Source organism: Dermacentor andersoni, chromosome 2 (assembly GCF_023375885.2).
Source record: "Dermacentor andersoni chromosome 2, qqDerAnde1_hic_scaffold, whole genome shotgun sequence".
Lineage (NCBI taxonomy): Eukaryota > Metazoa > Arthropoda > Arachnida > Ixodida > Ixodidae > Dermacentor > Dermacentor andersoni.
Genome location: NC_092815.1, coordinates 57622405 through 57641032, shown reverse-complemented (window position 1 = coordinate 57641032; position 18628 = coordinate 57622405). Strand labels below are relative to the sequence as shown.

The following is an 18628-nucleotide window of genomic DNA, read 5'->3' as shown; positions in this document are numbered from 1 at the left end:
CTTGTTTCAAAATTATTCATGTTTAAGATTCTTAACACCGTACAGAAACAGGGCAGCGATTTCCACGTTGCGTCGACAACGTTCACATGCCAATGCCTGCATTCAACCCTTGCGCAATAGCGAGCACACGCACATAACGCCGTGGAGTCTGTTCGGCGGCTGCTCCAGTCTACCTTATACTTGCGCCATCACTGTAGTGCGTCCACTGCGGGCACTATATGAAGCTCTCCCATAGCGTTACACGGAAGTTTCGTTACCAGATTAAAGGTATTGAAGGACCCTGCTGATACTTTCAAATGCCCAGGTTTGCACAAGTTTTAGCACTTGCAGCCGTACAGATTGAATAGCCATTTTAACCAATAACAGAGGGCACTTGTGCAATTGTGTGCAATCTTGCAAAAAAATACTGCGTACCTACATAATGCACAGGGCTCCAGTATGCTACAATATAAATCACTCGCTGCCATTCTGCCCATCTGCTGTGGCTTTGTCACACTAGTATATAATGCTTACCAGAAGTTTAAAACAGTTTTTAAGCTGTTTTTTTATTAAGACATATCTTGAAGCACTGAAATTACCTTCAATACCAATAAGGAGCTGTAAAACACTTCAGAGTGACTTAACAATATTCAGGACCTTTAATAAGTGGCTCTCAGCATAGCAACCACTGCAGCAATTCCTGGGACACTCCAGTACGAGTGCCACTGCAGTTTGGAGAGCAAATTGAAGGTGTTTGCAAAATAAAATGCAAGTTCAACTGCCACATAAAAGTAGCACACAGAGGTTGGGCACATGCACCATTTTCACTGGATGGAGGAAGATCACTAAACATCTTGGTCGTTCTTGGTTTCAGTTTGTGCTTTGGCATAAGTTTTCCCGAACAAATCATTTGCAAGTTGGCACTTGTCAGTGTATTTTGTGCCATGCCATTCTTAAGTATGTACCAACTAGCCCAGCAGAAAGTTTTGATCACTAACCTTTGCCCTTTCAATGACATTGCTGTGGCGACCAATCCAGCAATACACAGTAGTGGGTGTCACAAGAACAAAGACATCCCCATGGTTGAGGGAGGAGACCGAAGGCTCAACCAAGCGCGTCTGCACATGACGCCGACCTTTGACCTGAATCAAAATGAGGTCACGGTTGGGAAGCAATGAATTTGTGTCGTCAGACTTCTTGAGCTGCACTCGACGAAAGTCTTCTGTGCTGGCCAGCCCTGCCAAAGCTGAGAGGGCCAAATCGGAAGTCTTGGCCACTGCACAAAAGGAAAAGGTCCGTTTTTAGAGTGGGCACAAGAAATATCAAAATTTTAATATGCCCCTAAAATGAATCTAGTCAAATCAGATATAAATTGGCATCACTAAGACACTGTCCAATAAGTGATGCTCTGCAAAAATTTCAGATACATACATAGTAGCAATAGCCTAACACTTGGCATTTTACATACCAAATTCTCACCATATTTAGAAGCGCACTCTCTTAGCACTTATCCTCATCTCGGGACACACTTCACAAGAATGAATGCCATGGTCTTTCACTTTCCACAAAGCCTGGAGTAGCTTTTTTTTTTTTCCATGCAGCAACTTAACACTCTTGGCCATGAGCGCTGCTGTGTAGGGTGCTCATGACAGCATTTCCAGCTTTCTCAGAACTCCTTACAACGAACAGTACAGAGTTGCCAACATTATGTTACTGACACTTACATTATGAGCTGCAATTCAATTAAAAACCATGGGCTCTCCATAACACCTAAATGACTATGGCCAGGTGCTCTACACACTTCATATAAGTCCAAACCTGTTCAGAACCCTTTGTCATCTGGAGAACATACTTTCAGGAAAGTTTCAAAGCAAAACAATTTACTTAAGCACAGAAACATCGCCTATGAACACCTTTCACTGTTCAGAAGACATTGATGAGCACAGCCAAGAATTAAAGGTGACTAGTTTTCCAACTATTGATGCTACGAAGCACAACTTAAGGTCTTCGACATGGGAGATTAGATTACGGGGTTTTACGTGCCAAAACCACTTTCCGATTATGAGGCACGCCGTAGTGGAGGACTCCGGAAATTTCGACCACCTGGGGTTCTTTAACGTGCACCTAAATCTAAGCACACGGGTGTTTTCGCATTTCGCCCCCATCGAAATGCGGCCGCCGTGGCCGGGATTCGATCCCGCGACCTCGTGCTCAGCAGCCCAACACCATAGCCACTGAGCAACCACGGCGGGTTCCGACATGGGAGAACAAATGCAAAACATGAACCAGCACAAGCATAGTCCAAATCAATACAATGTTAATAAGCACAGCAATTTAATTTAAGGAGGACCTGTGCGAGATGTGCGAAACTTCAAAGCTACAGAATGTTTCATCTACAATGACAAATGAACCAGACATTGGCTTTCATGCAAGTTTTCAGCATTATTTTCTCTATTATTTTTTTTCCCTATTTCTTAACAGAGTACTTACACTTTTCAATGTTCATTCGTTTCAGCTCCTTCTCAGCAACATCTGTGCGTACTTCAACATACTCTGTCTGGATGTCTGTACGAGAAGCCAGTTTCTTCAGTGGGTTGCCTTTGGTCTGCCTTTTTCTGCGCACACTGATCTGTTTCCTCTGGCCAAGCCTACAGATAACATACACAAAGCATGAATGTCAGACCTTTGAATGCTTTATGCAACATGCACCTGAATTACACAAGAAAATGCCATAAAGTCCCCTGTCATCACCAGACATCTAAGTAGTTACATGTAAGTAATAACTTGTAATCAATTAAATATTTTTGTGCTTTTGTAATTGATCCAATTACTTTTGTTAGTAATGTGCATTGTAATTCAATTACTTTCTTCTGCAACCAAGTACTTAATTGACAAGACAAGCTGCAACAGGCAACCCAGCTTTGAGCATTTTGATTTGGTGGGAACTACCAGAGGAAGGCCCATCGCAGTTCCAAGCACGAGTCTCGCAGGTGCATTCTATGAAACAAGCAAAGTATCCAACTTCTTCAAAAACTTCTAAAGTAATCCCTATTCACAAGGAAGGTGATCCGTCTGACCCTTCAAACTACAGGCCAATATCTATTTTAAATATAGTAAATAATATTTTCGAGCAAATTATATCAGTACAGATAAAAGCATGTCCAGATAAATACAACATCATTTGTAATCAGCAACATGCTTCTACACCTCGATACTCAACGGCTACTGCAGTTATGACTTTATCACAGAAAATAAACATGGCATTGCAATACAGTAAGCTAGTTGGTGTTATATTTCTTGATTTAAAAAAAGCACGAGACATTGTCGGTCATATCATTTTATTAGACAAACTTAAACATTATGCGTTTTACAGTAAAGTATTTGATTTCCTTCCAAGTTATGTGAATGATCGTTCTCAGGTCATGAGAATTAATAATATTACATCTTCTAAACAAAATATTTGTACTGGTGTTCCACAGGGTTCTGTTTTCGGTCCCATTCTTTTTTCTTTATATATTAATGACCTGCAACAAATAACCGACTCTGCAGAAGTACTCATGTTTGCCGACGACACATGCGTTCTTATAGCGGATGACTGGTTCTTAGGAAACAAGTTAACACAAAGAAACCCAAATATGTGGTATTCCAGTCTCGCTTCAATAATGTAGACACCACCACATTAACCCTAACGATAACTAATATCATACTCGAACAAACTAGTTCATTCAAGTATCTCGGGGTGATCTTTGATAAACACTTGCAGTGGGAAAATCGCATAAACAGTGTTTGCTCCAAGTTAGCATCTGGGTGTTACGGCTTAATTCAAGCTCATGAGCACTTCGATGCCCAAGTTTTACGCCGTATGTGCTTTGCTTTCATAGAAAGTAATTTAAGGTACTGTATAAACTCTTGAGGCTGGTCATATAAAACCATGTTAAATTCAAATAGGAAACTTCAAAAATGAGCGATTAGAATTATGCCACACCCTAAACATTCTGAGCACATGGCCCCATTGGTCAACCAGTACCACATACCACCATTTGATTTACCACCATTTGATTTAGCTCGAATTATAAACTGCTTTTTCTACTGTGCACAGTATATTTACTTTAACCTCTTTGCTTATGCTGTATATAATTTAGTACTGTTAATTAATCGCAATAGACACTATTCTGTATACCATTCTTATCTCTTCCAGTGTTATCATGACATATTTTACTGTCTGTGTTACATACTGCTACTATGCTAGGTTTTTACCCGTGCATTGTTTATTGGAACTTCAACTAGCCCTCGGCTACAGGTGCAACAACTGTTTGTTTACCTGTATTTTATGATATGGAAATAAATACTTCTTTCTCTTCTACATTCAAAAAGGCAAGCACAGGCCCTCAGTAGTTGCCTGCTCATCTTAGCGCTACACAAGATGTTGGCCAATGAATCGAACTAACACTGGTATGACTCGAGTGATGATTACTTCGGACACCTATTGCCAGGAAATTTACATTTTTTTGTCTACTTTTCGTTGACCCTACCAGGAGCACCTTCTCCGAGCTCTAGCAACAATGATGTGCTCCTAGATGTGAGCATCACGGCACTGACTAACCCCAAACTTGTGTGCAACACACTCGTACCTAGCAACATTGCCCTTCCCTCCAGCGAACACATTTGAGGGAGTTTTAAGTGTCACTGTCGACACCTTCACAAGAAAACAAGGAATGATGACCGACAAAAATTTTCTAAAGTAATTCTTTTTGAAGACTAAAAACATGAATGGGTGCAGAAGGTGCAATGAAAGGGCCAGTCCAGCCTGCTCTGCTGTATTTCTGCAATGTTATTGAAGGCTGGGACATAACAGTCAAAGTAATTGATTATATTTTAGTAACTGGTCAGTTACTTTTAGTAATTGGTCAGTGCCAGTAGCCAACCGTACACAAGCGAGGTCGCCATTTTGACCTGTGTCGTGTCGGCCGTATCGGTGTGCGGCGTGGTGTTATCGCGATGGCACCAAGCAGGAGATGCCACTACAGTGCCACTTTCAAGCGAATAGTTGTGATAGCCACAGAAGCATCGTTGAACCTTCAAGCCGGGCGGGACTTCGGCGTCGACAAGAAAAACGTCCGTCATTGGAGGGGACAACGACGGCAGCTTTTTGTGTATGCCGCAACGAGGATGGCATTTAGCGGACCAAAGAAAGGCCGTCACCACGAAGTGGAGACAGTTTTGGCAGACTTTGTTCGGACACAGAGAGCAGCTGCCCTTCCAGTGACAATAGAAATGCTCCAAGCGAAAGCTAGGGAACTTTCGAGGGAGCGAGGCCTAACGCCAAAGGATTTCAAAGCCAGCCGAGGCTGGCTTCAGAAATGCATGAAGCGCTTCGGCTTCAGCCTCCGACGTCTCACTTCAATCACCCAGAAGCTGCCAACCGATTTCGAAGAAAAGCAGATAGCTTTTCAGCACTACGTGCTGCGAAAGAGAGAAGCGGCAGGCTACAACCTTGGGCAAATCGGCAACGCCGACCAGACGGCTGTGTATTTCGATATGCCAGTGGCATACACCGTGAATGACAAGGGTGCCAAGGAAATGAAGGTGCGCTCTGTGGGCTACGAGAAGCAGGGCGCGACTGTGATGTTGTGCTGCACAGATGACGGACATAAGCTCCCTCCTTATATGATACTTAAAAGGAAGACACCGCCTGCTCGAGAAACTTTCCCATGAAATGTCATTGTGCGGGCAAATGAGAACGGGTGGATGACGGGCGCGATGGTGGAAGAGTGGGTTAAGATTGTGTGGCGACGGCGTCCAGGAGCCCTTTTGACAAAGAACTCTCTCCTTGTCGAATCTTACCGTGGGCACTTGACCGACAACGTGAAGGCTGCGCTCGCCCAAGCGAACACTGACCTCGCTGTCATACCGGCATGACAAGCCAGTTGCAGCCAACAAACATCAACGAACCTTTCAAGGATTGTCTGCGGAAATATTTCACGGACTGGTTGACTGACAAAGACGACATGCTAACGGCAACGGGCCGCATCAAACGTGCATCGCTACCACAGCTGGCGGGTTGGGCAGCTGCAGCGTGGGACGACATCCCAGGTACTCTGATCGTGCGCGTTTAAAAAGTGTAGCATGTCCAATGCACTTGATGGTACCGAAGATAGTGCACTGTTTGAAAGTGACAGTGACAAGGAACACTGCAACGAGTCTAGCAGAGACGACAACGTTGAATGATTTCTGCAAGTTCAGATTCAATAAATGCTGTTTGCATTTATTGAACGCTGTCCTCGATCTTTTTGTTCAGCCTACACTCGAGGTAATATTTATCTTTTTGTTGGCTTCGGACTTTAGGGGGTCGGCTTAGAATCGGGGTCGGCCTAGATTCGAGTAAATACGGTATGTTGCATGTCAGAGATGTCAAATTAGAAACATGCTTTGCACTGTCGTTAATATGCAGCCCCGTGATCTGTGTGATTATATGAGATTGGCACATTGCCTTGCTGACTGAACCAGCCAAGCAAAGCTGCAGGCCAAGACTCACAGATGTCCAGAACGTGCCATTTCAAGTTGCTCTTGCCAAGTGCTTAACAATAGTGATACTAGAATGCACATTTTCAGCTGCGAGCAAGCGAATATATGTGCTTCACTGTAATTGATAATGTCTTGAGTCCTGCATTTTTGGTTTTGTTTTATCAGTAGAATACTCCTTGAAATAAAGCATCGGCAAACAAATTTTATATTTACTTCATTATATCCATTAATTCATTACATGTATGTTTGTTGCACAAAGGTTACGCAGTAAATCTATTTTTGAAGAGAATGTCTTCCTTGGTGAGTTACACCCACTTCATAATTGGGTATATCTGTTTTCAGCCCCTTTCGTGACACAAATCTCGCAGAAATCGCAGTCCGAAAGTGTGGATTGATCCCGAAGGTAGTGTAGGCTAAAGCTGTTTCTGTGAATATGTGCATTGTAGAAAAAGGTGGGCTGATCCCACAGATGGTGCAGTAAACAAATTTTTTGCTGATACCGGAAGCAATAGTGAGATAGAGGAAACATACAAGTAGGAGCAGATTGGGTGTCATATCATGCGAATCAAACAGATCTCACGCTCCCCTCAAAAGTGAGAACTTCCGACTATAAGGGCTCAACCACAAGCAATAATACTTCACGCAGACATCAAGGTGATGGTAGATGGCACATACACACAAGTGCAGACCCTTAGAATCCTGGGGATGAACATACCAAATAACAGAAAGAATGCAGTCACCCTGAACAATATCATAGGGTGCATTAGCCAAACAAACAGGCTAATTAAGAGCAAACATAAAGGCATGAAGGAAGCGGATCTCAGGCAACCTGTCCAAGCCTTCGTCCTGAGCCGGATAGTATATTCCCTTCCTTACATGCACCCCTACCCAAACGAAAAGAAGAAAATCGACTGCCTAATTAGACAATCATACAAATCAGCCCTTCACCTCACTAGATACACAGCTAATGAGAAGCTCCTAGAATGGGGAATCCACATTACCCTAGAGGAGTTCGTCGAGGCACACAAACTAGCCCAGCTGGAGAGGCTATTTAAATTGAAGTAGGAAGACACAAACTGGAGGATCTGAGGATCCAATATGAATCCACACACACCTACATATGTAAACTTCCACTAATATACCACAGAAATTCAAGGATAGATTCAATACAAGAAACATGCATCCTGAACATCATAGGGACAGAAGGAGAGCAAGAACTAAAGCTTTACATGAACACTACTCAGGCCTGCAGGATACAGTCCACATCGACATTGCAGAATACCCAAGTCGAGATGCCTTCTCTACAGGCATAGTCAGCAATCAAGGCCAGGCCCACTCTGCAGCGACAGTTGTATGCACGCAGAGGAAGCAGAAGCAGCTATAGCTATGGCTATCACTGACACCACCGCAAAAATAATTTTAGTAATTATGAAACTGCAGTGAGAAACTTTGCCAGTGGCAAAATCCACAAACCCGCCCTGCAACTTCTAAACCAATATCCACCACCTGACAGCCAGATTCAAATCATCTGGGTCCCAGCTGCCCACAATTCAGCTGCCCACAATTATGCCCGAGGTTTCATCAGCCAGGCGGTAGGATGCCTCGACCTGAGTTCAGCAAGGGATCGCATGGCGACATTCCATGAAATTACTATGCACCACTGCAAATGTAAACAAAAATACACCCCTCTACATAAATCACTCGATGAACGGCAACAGGTTACCTGGAGACAGTTGCAGACTGGCTCATTTGCCAACCCTTACAAGTACTCACTAATATATCTGGGCTGTTTCCCACCTAAAAGCAAAAACTGCAACACCCATAAGGCGGACCTGACACATATATTGAGCAACTGCCACGGCCCAAAGCCTAGAGCGGAACTCCAACTCAATGACGCTTCGGACTGGGAGGTAGCAGTGTCTGGCTCAGATCTCGCAGTCCAGCTGCGGACCATCAACTGGGCTTTGGACATCGCTGAAAGTCAAGGGCTTACGGCCACCTCACGCTGCCTGGCAAAAGAAATAACCCAGTAATTCACGTAATTCGAAGATCTGATGAAAATAAAGTTTTTCTTCCTCCACCTCCTCCTGCAATCTGACACTTCTACTCTCCTCCAGTGAGGTGCGACTCGACAGAGTGCACGCACAGCAAGCCTGCCCCATTCTCACCCTTAGCGCTCTCAAGAAGACATCTTTCAACGACTTCACGATATTGAATTGCCTTCCAACTTTTTTGGTATGCAAGATAGATTTTAAAAATTACAATTTCAGTACCAAATATTCAATAATATTTTAGCGAGAGAACCCAATACATAATTTACCGCAAATTTACAAAATATTTTGGATATTTACACAAACGCTGAAAGTTGCAAATATGAATGCAATACAGTCTATCCCAGATATATCGGACTCTAAGGGTATCGGAAATAGTTCCATATATCAATTCGAATGATAAAATAAGCCTATCTAAAGCTTATCTAAGATCTCCGCATGTCTCCGTCAGTTTCCCGAGACAATGAAAAGCAGGAGCTTACCTATTCGCTTCTCGAAGGCTGCATCAAACGGACAAAGTTGACTTATTCTTTCCTCGCAAACGTTGCTAATCGCTCTCACTGCAGAACGATCTTCCGAATGTTAACCCTAAAAGCCTGCGGCACCCGGATGCGAGACCGTGGTGCACTGTGCATGTGTGAGAGTGCTTGTTGCCAAGCAAGTCTTCAAGATAAGGTAGAAATGGACACAGCATGGAAGCAAACTAGCTTGCATATATGTATGCTGTGCCACCATCAGCACACTAGAACTGAGAATCACACGTGAACGAGCCCACCCGCAAGTTCGTTACAATACGTAGTTTAAACAGCCAATCGTCATATGTGGGCAACGAGCCAGGTGGATTGGCGAGTCGGGTTTCAGAACAGACTTCCTGTTGGAAGCAGTCATCCTCGCCTCTCGACCTCCCTAAACAAGTCTGCATGCGTCTTCTTGCATGCCACTCATCACGGCCGTTACATCCTTTCGCTTTCAGCCCTTTCCATTCAGCTCCTATATCAGTGACTGCCAACACTACACACGTGCTGTTAGTTTCGAAAGTATGTCTTTCAGCATACAGAACATCATAGTTCCAGAGATGTGTGTGGTGGTTGTTAAATTGAAACTGCAATGTATAGATCCATCCAAGTGGAAACTCGGGCCAGATTCGTTTCGGCAGTGCGTGGAATCCTGAAATGCCACTTGCAGAACGCCTTTGCCTACAAGAAGACAAACCAGCGGAGCACCATCTCTGGTTTGGCATCCCATGCCCAGAGCCACTCAGACTAAATACAGGAGGTCATCCACACTTTTTTGTGGAAGGCATGTCGGATTGAGAGGCCATTTGCATTCTTGAAGCAGAGTGGTGATCTGCTCTTGCCATCAACAAACGACTGCAATTTGCACAAGCCATACATATGCTCAGCGAGCAAAATTGACAGCACCCTGCTAATTTTCCTCCATGGCATGTACTGCTCGTTAGATTCTATCTCTTGTTTGACAGCATGTGAAAAAGCAGCGCCGATTCAAGTTGTAGGCATCGAATATTTCCAACAACGTGCAGAGCCATGCAGAGCAGGGCAGCGCTCAGCATATCAGATGTGGCAGTGAACAGGCGCAAGATGTACAGTGAACGGGAGCAAGATGTAAAGTGTACGGGCACAAGATGTACACATAGTACATTGCTATGCTATTGCATGGGGATCTTTAAGGGGATTTTATAACTGTTCAATTAGACAACGATTTGATAAATCAGAATTTGATATATCTGGGACAAACTATTCTTTTGTACCTTATGCGAACCTTAATACAGGTGGCAAAAGGACCTTCTCGAGCATTCTACCACTTGTGCTCTGGATCAGCATGTACATCAACATGGGTGACGGGGGACAAAGAACACAGTACACAAGACCAGCAATTACTTACAAATTGAATTTTGTTGCAGCAACTACTATTTTACATGTGCATGAAAATTTCAGTTTCGATAAAACTGCAATTCTATGTGTTCTTTCCCCCTTCATTATTGCATTGCTTTATTACCAGTTAGCTGTGAACCCACATGCTCAAATGAAAGCTTTGCTGCTAGACAGCTAGTCAGGCCATGCTTCATTGCCCTTGTATATTAAGGGATTGCTTCCACAGGTCATGCCACATTGCTCTGGCAACATAGTAACTTTACATATCACAGATATCAAACAAAGATTATGACCAAGTTCAAGAAAACACATATATACATTGTCTTACTTGACATTGTCAGATACAATGGCATCAAAAGCCGCTTCGCTGATGTCAACCTTGTCATCTTTAGACGATGGGAGAACGCTTTCGAAGAACGAAGTGAATGTTTCATTGTCAGCTTTTGGGATCAGAACGCGTGGTCTTTCTTCCTCTTCGGCTTTCAGGCGGGATAGCTCTGCATGTGAACAACATCACCTTAAAACTTATATAAATGCCAAGCAAGGGAACAAGTGCTTTAGAAATTAAAGAAAACAGTTTTATAAGACAGAAATTTCAAGCCAGCATACAGTAACGAGTCATTAAGACTACTCTGCTTATAGGCCATTCAGAGACCTTTATGGAAATAGTTTAACCCAAGAGTATGGACATGCACGAAAAGATAGTATATGCTTTTAATAACCAATAAGTGCATGTACTATCAGTTGCTGGGATTTTGCTTTAAGAGGAAGCTTTAGCTCAGGGGCTCCTACCTATAAGCATGGGAAAAGAGATCGTTTTTCTCGGCAACCACTGCACTAAATTTGATTATGTTTGTTGCATTTATAAGCAAGACTTAAAATCTAGGGACTGTTTGAAGCAGAGTTTTCATTTAGGTTATCAATCTCTTCAATAAAATTGTCAAAAATTGCAAATTTTTGGAAAACAAAACGGAACATTAAAACTATAACTTAACAATGAAAAGCGATATCACAATATCACAATTCTGTAAATTGCACCTGATAGCGAACTTTTATGCAACGAATGACATGTAATTAATTACTTGTAATCAATCATGGTTAAGGCAATATTGTAATTTAACAATTACTTTGTTTACTCTGTAAATCAATTACTTTTTCAGTAATCAATGAACTGTAACTACGTAGTTACATATTTGACAAAACATGCTATAACAGGTGACGCTGCTTTGAGCACTTAAAAGTTGGCAGGGACTACAGTGTCCAAAAAGGTGAAAACATGTACATGGGTTCCTCCTTCCCACAATCAGTGTCCTGCAGCTATGCCTTGCTCACACGAACATGGCAGACTTGCAAATTTACCCACCTCCATTGGAAGTCTGACCACTTATAGAAATTTATTATAAGAGAAAAGCTATCTGAGTCTCTCTCTGTATCTCTCTCCTGGATATCTGTCTCTCGCTGTATCTCTCTCCTGGAAGCATGTTTAAGGGACTTTCACAGGCAGTAAAAGCTGGGACTAAATTCTTCACAAAGTGCAGACTATGACTTCACTAAAATAGACAATTTCCTTGCTGTTAAACACATGTTTCTATCTATTTTATTTTAGATTAACATAATTTTTCAAATTTGCCTGCTACAGAAAACGAATCTGCTTGCATCAGTTCCATCACATAGTGGCCGACAAATTCAAATGGCACTTCTAGAGCGATGGCCACTTTGGACATCGACGCCAGGGAATTACCGTAGTTACTCGCATAATGATCGCACTTTTTTGTCAGAAAAATTGACGCAAATTCAGGGGTGCGATCATTACGCGGGTTAAATTTCCCGCGAAAAAAAATTTTTTTTTCGTCCCGCATTTGCTGCGGGATTGCGGGTGCGGGACACCAAACAAAAATGGCGGCCGGCGGAGCAAGCCGAACGCGCCGAACGCGATTTTTTTTTTTTTCTTCTCGCGAGTACATTACGTGCATTGAAACAGTTTCTTCCGTATCAGTGATGAATAATATTGTTAATATCGGCAAGTTTGCGGCAATAACGTAGCCATGTCCACTTTGAGGGGACAGAAACAGGTGGGCGCGCTTAGCTGCCAGCAACGTTTGCTGCCAGTGACATAGAAATGCATGGCCGACGTGCTGCAGAAACTGCGGCATCTGTCTTCACTACTATCCTAATAAGACACGTTTCCGCTAAGGGTGGGCGAATATCTTAGCTGTGTTGCAAGCGTCGGCGTATGAATAGGGTACACTTTTAACGTATCAGAGTAAACGTGGCTACTATCATTGCCGTGCGCGATTTGTTGCGTGCTCACGAGTGCAGATGAAAAGAATCGAAATGCGCCTTTGTTGTATTTGTTGACATCAACCATTATAAAGCCAACCCATAATAAAGGCAAGCTTGGTTGTACCTCTTTTTGTCATGGAAGTGCGGAAAGTGATGAAAGTAATGAAATCAGGCATCTACTTAAGTATGTTTGGTGTGTGCAGGCCGCTTGGCTTGTCTTGAAGAGTCGTTAGCGTAGCATTCGACAGATGGTATGCGCGATCATTATTAGCTAGACTTAGCACACGACATATCGCTGCGGCAAGTTCGAGGTGCGATCATTACACGGGACATAAAAAACATTAAAAAAATCGAATTTTGACGACAAAATTTAGGGGTGCGATCATTACGCGAGTGCGATCATTATGCGAGTAAATACGGTACCTATGGGTGAGTTTTCAGTTTTTCCCTTAGCCTATTGGGAGCACTTTCCCCAATCTTGTGAGTAAAGTGTTGGCAAGTTACAACACAGCCCTTCTCTTCAGCCCGCACATTGAGCGAGCTTTCAGTGTCACTGCAGATTTCATCACAACAAAACGAGAGAAGATTATCAAAAAAGAACTTGAAAAGCAATTCCTATTGGAGGTTAACAATGTGTGAAGGGCTGCAGAGGATACATGGAACGAGGTGGCCTAGCTTTTTCAATTTACATTATTTTGCAATGCTCATAAAATAAGGAGGTGCTAACATTAACGTAATCTGTAACTATTTAGTAGCTGCTCAATTACATTCTTGGGGCATTGATTGGTAACCGTAATCAATTACAATTTTGAAAGAATTGTAATTGGTCACTTTTTTTTTTCTGTAACGTGTACAAGTCAATCTATGTCCATATATCTGATGGACCAGTAGATGCTTAAAGAGCGCCTTATGGAACATTCCCGCAGTATCTGATATGGGCGAGGGGGAACACTTGCTGATCACATCCTTTCTTGCAAGTCAAAAACGTGCAGGCCGTTCCTAGACAAATGTGTTGTCATAGGAAAAAGCAAAGACAGGGTAACTTGAGAGATCACTGAAGCTGAAAAAATAAGCAGAGCAGGATGCACATGTGTGAGTACACCTATGTTTCTGCGTAATAAAGAGCTAGTGTTTCTGAGATACTGGTTGTTTACCATATCTACTTGCATAATGATCGCACTTTATTGTAAAAAAAAAATTGACGCAAATTCAGGGGTGCAATCATTACGCGGGTAAAATTTCCCGCGAAAAGAAAACCTTTTTTTTTTCACCCCGCATTTGCTGCGGGATGACAACAGGTCAACAAATAGGCGGCTGCCACTGTAACATTAACAGTGCGGAACACCAAAACAAAAATGGCGGCCGGCGGAGCAAGCCGAACGTGCCGAATGCAATTTTTTTTTCTTCTCGCGAGTACATTACACGCATTGAAACAGTTTCTTCCCTATCAGTAATGAATAATATCATTACTATCGGCAAGTTTGGGGGCAATAATGTAGCCATGACCACCTTGAGGGGACAGAAACGGATGGGCGCGCTTAGCTGCCAGTGACAAACCCATGGTAGGTACGCTGCGGAAACTGCGGCATTTGTCTTCACTACTATCTTAATACGGCCCGCTTCCGCTATGGGTGGGCGAATATCTTAGCTGTGTTACAAGCGTCGGCGCATGCATAGAGTACACTTCTAACTTATCAGTGTAAACGTGGCTACTATCGTTTCCGCTCGCTATTTGTTGCGTGCCCACGAGTGCAAACGAGAAGAATCGAAAAGTGCCTTTTTTGATGTTGTTGACCACAACCATTATAAAGCCTACACATAATTAAGGCAAGTTTGGTGGTAGCTTTCTTTTAAATGGAAATATGGAAAGTGATGAAAGGAAAGAAATGGGGCATCTGCTTAAAAATGTTCGGTGCAGGCAGACCACTTGGTATGTCTTGAAGAGTCGTTCGCATAGCATTCGACAGATGGTAAGCACGATCACCATTAGCTAGACTTGGCACTCGACATATCACTGGGTTGCGATCATTACATGGAAAAGGAAAAAAATCTAATTTTGACGACAAAATTCAGGGGTGCGATCATTACGCCAGTGCAATCATTGTGTACGTAAATACGGTAAGTGATATGTTCTTCAGGCATAGAAAAGCGATGTACAGTAAAGCCTCATTAAACCACACTTGCTTAAACAGTAGTTTCGTATTAAAAGTAGTAAAGTCAAATCCCCAAATCAGCGACCATTGAATACAATGTGTTTTGTATCCGCATAAACAGTCCCAACTGCGTACGTATCGATTAATACGTAGTGTTTCCACTGTGCGTCATGAAATCAGGGCGGTACGGCGGCCCAGCAGAACAACAAGCCTCAAAGATCGGAATGGCCTCCAAGCGCAAGCACAGAGGGCGCTTGGAAGGGTGAAGCCGCATCAACATCAACATCATTTTGGTGCCGTGCCAGAGTTGGAGGACGTGGTGGCCTGTGTTGTGATATTGTGCAAGCTAGGACAAAAACCGGGTGCTAAGCATAGAAGAAACATCAGACATCGTTCATGCTATCGAACTTGGTGTGAAGACGTCGGTGCTGACACGCAAAAGGGATCTAGAGTTGACTGCGGTGTGTGGGATTTGGGATGCGAAGAAGTTGCTCGGCAGTGCTGCTGCGACCATGAAAATACGTCTGTTACAAGGTTCGATTTTTCGCAATCATTGCCTCTGTTGTTGCTGAAGTGTTGCCTAATGACAGTGATGAGAACACGGACAGCGAAAGTACGGGCGATTCAGGCCCGACAGTGGCGGATGCTGCGCGTTACGCCAGCCTCGTGCAGGTGTTTCCAAGAAGAGGGGGCTGGTGGAAAAGCTGGCTTGTAGCTTAAGAGAGTTTGAGGCCGCCATCGTCATTGCTAGGCTGCCGCGACATCAAACAAAAATAAGACTTGTCATGTGAAGTAAATAAATACTGTATGTTTTCTACCCTTTCATCGCACTCTCTCATAGTTCCATTTTTGACAGGTGAGTGGGCGATCTCCAGCTATTTTGATTAAGCAAGGGGGGTATTCTGTAAGACTCCACCTAGTGGACTGTCCCTTTCGGCCGCTGTTGATTGGACACAGGTGCAGAAGAGAGGAGGAGACAAGCAGCCCTAGCCAATCAGCAGCAGCCGAAATGGACAGACCTCTAGGAGGACTCTTACAGAATATCCTCCCAGTGCTCCCATTTAGTACGTACTTTTTCCGAGCTCCGGCCAACTACAATTTAGCGAGGTTTCATGGTATATGAAAAATAAAATTCCTTGGAAGTTAGGGCTTGTACTGTTCATATGTGTCTGGTTTTTACTGCCTCGTCCTCTGCGTATTATTCATTGCTATTCAAATCATGCACCAACAAGCCCAAAAAGCTATACTGCTGAAGTCCACTTAATAGTATATCTAAAGCGGATGAAATTCTTGTATTACACGTGATTCTTAAGTACGCCACTAATATGCAAGTAGGACTTTTGCAAAATGCTCATAAATACTGTAATTCAAGGAAGATATTGACATGTGTACTTGCTTATCTTTTCCGCGTGACCGCTTGTCACCGCCTAACAAATGTTACCACACAGCGCAGGACGAGCCTGCATGTATCTGAAGTTTCTGGAATGTTATCAATGGTTCCATCCGCTGTCTGTCACTGAACCTTGTGTAATGCGATTGCATGTATGCACGACGCGAATAGTGTAGAACTTTGTGAAAGAAACACACCCAGCAATTACTCTGGAACATTCGACGACTGATGTATAAAAGCCGACGCACTTGACCCGCTGATCAGATTTTCGCCGATTGCCGAATGTGTTCTCCACTGTCGCCGTTCTTGGAGTGTAACCTGTTTTTGAGGGCACAAGTTCGCCCAATAAAACGCTAGTTTCGTCATTCCCAGTTTGGCTGCTTTCTTCACCATCACTACCAAATGGCAATATAAACTAATAACAAATTTGTCCACCTTGGATGTTCCGAGGGATGCTATTTACAAAACTGCAATATTTGTTCTCGATGCACAGTTCCCGATTTGTAAACTTCGTGCTATTTCTTTCAAACTCGCCGATTTTCAGCTACTTGTATAAACAATTCAAGACCTAAATAAAAATTCAACCTTCTCAAGTACAACAAGTTTCATTAAAATCGGCCCAGGGGTTATCCCAGAAAAAGATTTGTGTTTTATATGTAGTCAATTATTTGACTACAGAGTTCGTTATACAAGAAAGCCTTTATAATCAAAATGATAATTTATTTTTGCACATTAGCAACGAAACATTCTAAACGTGTAAATTCTGGCTCACCTTCAGCTGCATTTGGCATAGACTTGCTCTTAAATATTGCTGGCAATACTGGCGTCCCTTGCTGGTGAATCCGACGAAGAACTTCTGCTTTGGACGCTGCAAGAGAAAATTATCAGATGCCAAAAGTCAACAGAAAGTCAACAAAGTATCAAAAGTCAACAGAAAACATTCCATACTATTTTCTCCTTGCCTACAATGGGTAAGATAGGACATGTATTGAAGAAGTTGTCAAAGTGTGTCCACCTTGGTGAAGAGTCGTAGCCAAATGCAAATGATGCAGACTAATATTGCTGGCTACCATTTCAACCATTTCTTTATCAAGAAACAACAGTCTAGTTCCCAAGAATGGTAGATACCCATCTGCAATAAATCTGCAGTCTGGCAACAACCAAAGTGATATACTATGCACGTGAACCTAGAATGGATAATTTTGTACAAAGGCCTGCTTGTACGAAGCATTTTACAAGTAGGTAATCTACCCATAAGCAAATATTTTCATGTAAGTTGCTGCTTGACAAGTTGTCCAGCGACAAAAGTAAAAAAAACTCGGAGGCCTTCCACTCTGAAAACGGATGACCAGCAAAGCTGTGTATGTGGGCCCCTTAACTGCGAACTGCACCTCCGCCGCAAGTCGGCCTGGCATTGCACTACCTTCAGGGACGGCCCACGTATCGGGAGTGCTTAACGCCTGCTTCACCTCCGCCGTGGGTCTGCCTGGCATTGCACTAACTTCAGGATCGGCCCACGTATAGGGAGTGCTTAACGCCTGCTTCACTTCCACTGCAGGTCGGCCCGGCATTGCACTATCTCCAGGATCAGCCCTCGTATGGGAAGTTTTTTGCTTACCACGCCAACGACACGACAATTTCCTTGAACGGTAGAGGTATACAGCTTCGCTGTAAAAGCTTCAAGTAGGAGTCATTGCTCTGCACAAAACTTAAAGCCATTTACATCAGTAAGTTGCATAAGTTTCTTGCACAGGAACCTGCAAAGAGCACTTGAGGGCTATAGTTACGTGGCCCGGGTTGATTTTGTCGACTTGGTTTTCTTTTTAATGCACAGCAATATCTTGATATATAAGCTCAAGAGAATGTTGCAGCATGGCCTATAATCACATGCATGAACTCTGGCTATGCAGCAGACTGCTAGTCGCCGAGCCACAGTGGAGCATAAAAGCTTACCGCAAGATTATGACAAACCCTGTGGGTCAGAGTAGCAATTTTTATACCTCTACACCATGACACCACATTGTACAAGTGTAGTACTTACATGCAGCTGGTGAAAACTTCTCCTGTTTTGGCGTTTTCTTTTTGCGGTCAGCCAGCTGTGCTGCAGACTCCGAGATGCCCATCTTCCCAGCTACTGTGAACTGGGAGGCATCAGACTCCTGGACACGTTGTCGCCAAGACTCTGATGAGGACTCCAGCCAGCTTTTACGATCACCAATTGATGGGGACTTCTGCACCTCAATGATTTTCTGAAAGCCATAGAAGATTTCGCAGAAACTACCTCAGGATGACTGGCGACGTTAATGGAATTAGCATTGAAGCTTCGTGTTGTTTCACTTCACACACCGTATTGCT

General features: G+C 43.3%; 1 protein-coding gene across 2 annotated transcripts in view; it reads right to left on the bottom strand.

Annotated features, from left to right (window-relative positions):
* LOC126542256 (uncharacterized) overlaps nucleotides 1-18628 on the bottom strand; it is a 178656-nt gene that overhangs the window by 46804 nt on the left and 113224 nt on the right. For both annotated transcript variants that reach the window (XM_055077125.2, XM_050189242.3), the window contains exons 17-21: nucleotides 18315-18522; nucleotides 17046-17141; nucleotides 10776-10944; nucleotides 2470-2627; nucleotides 978-1255 (exon numbers count right to left, since the gene is read on the bottom strand). In XM_055077125.2, the coding sequence (XP_054933100.2) occupies nucleotides 978-1255; nucleotides 2470-2627; nucleotides 10776-10944; nucleotides 17046-17141; nucleotides 18315-18522 (909 nt within the window). The remainder of the gene's footprint in view (nucleotides 1-977; nucleotides 1256-2469; nucleotides 2628-10775; nucleotides 10945-17045; nucleotides 17142-18314; nucleotides 18523-18628) is intronic.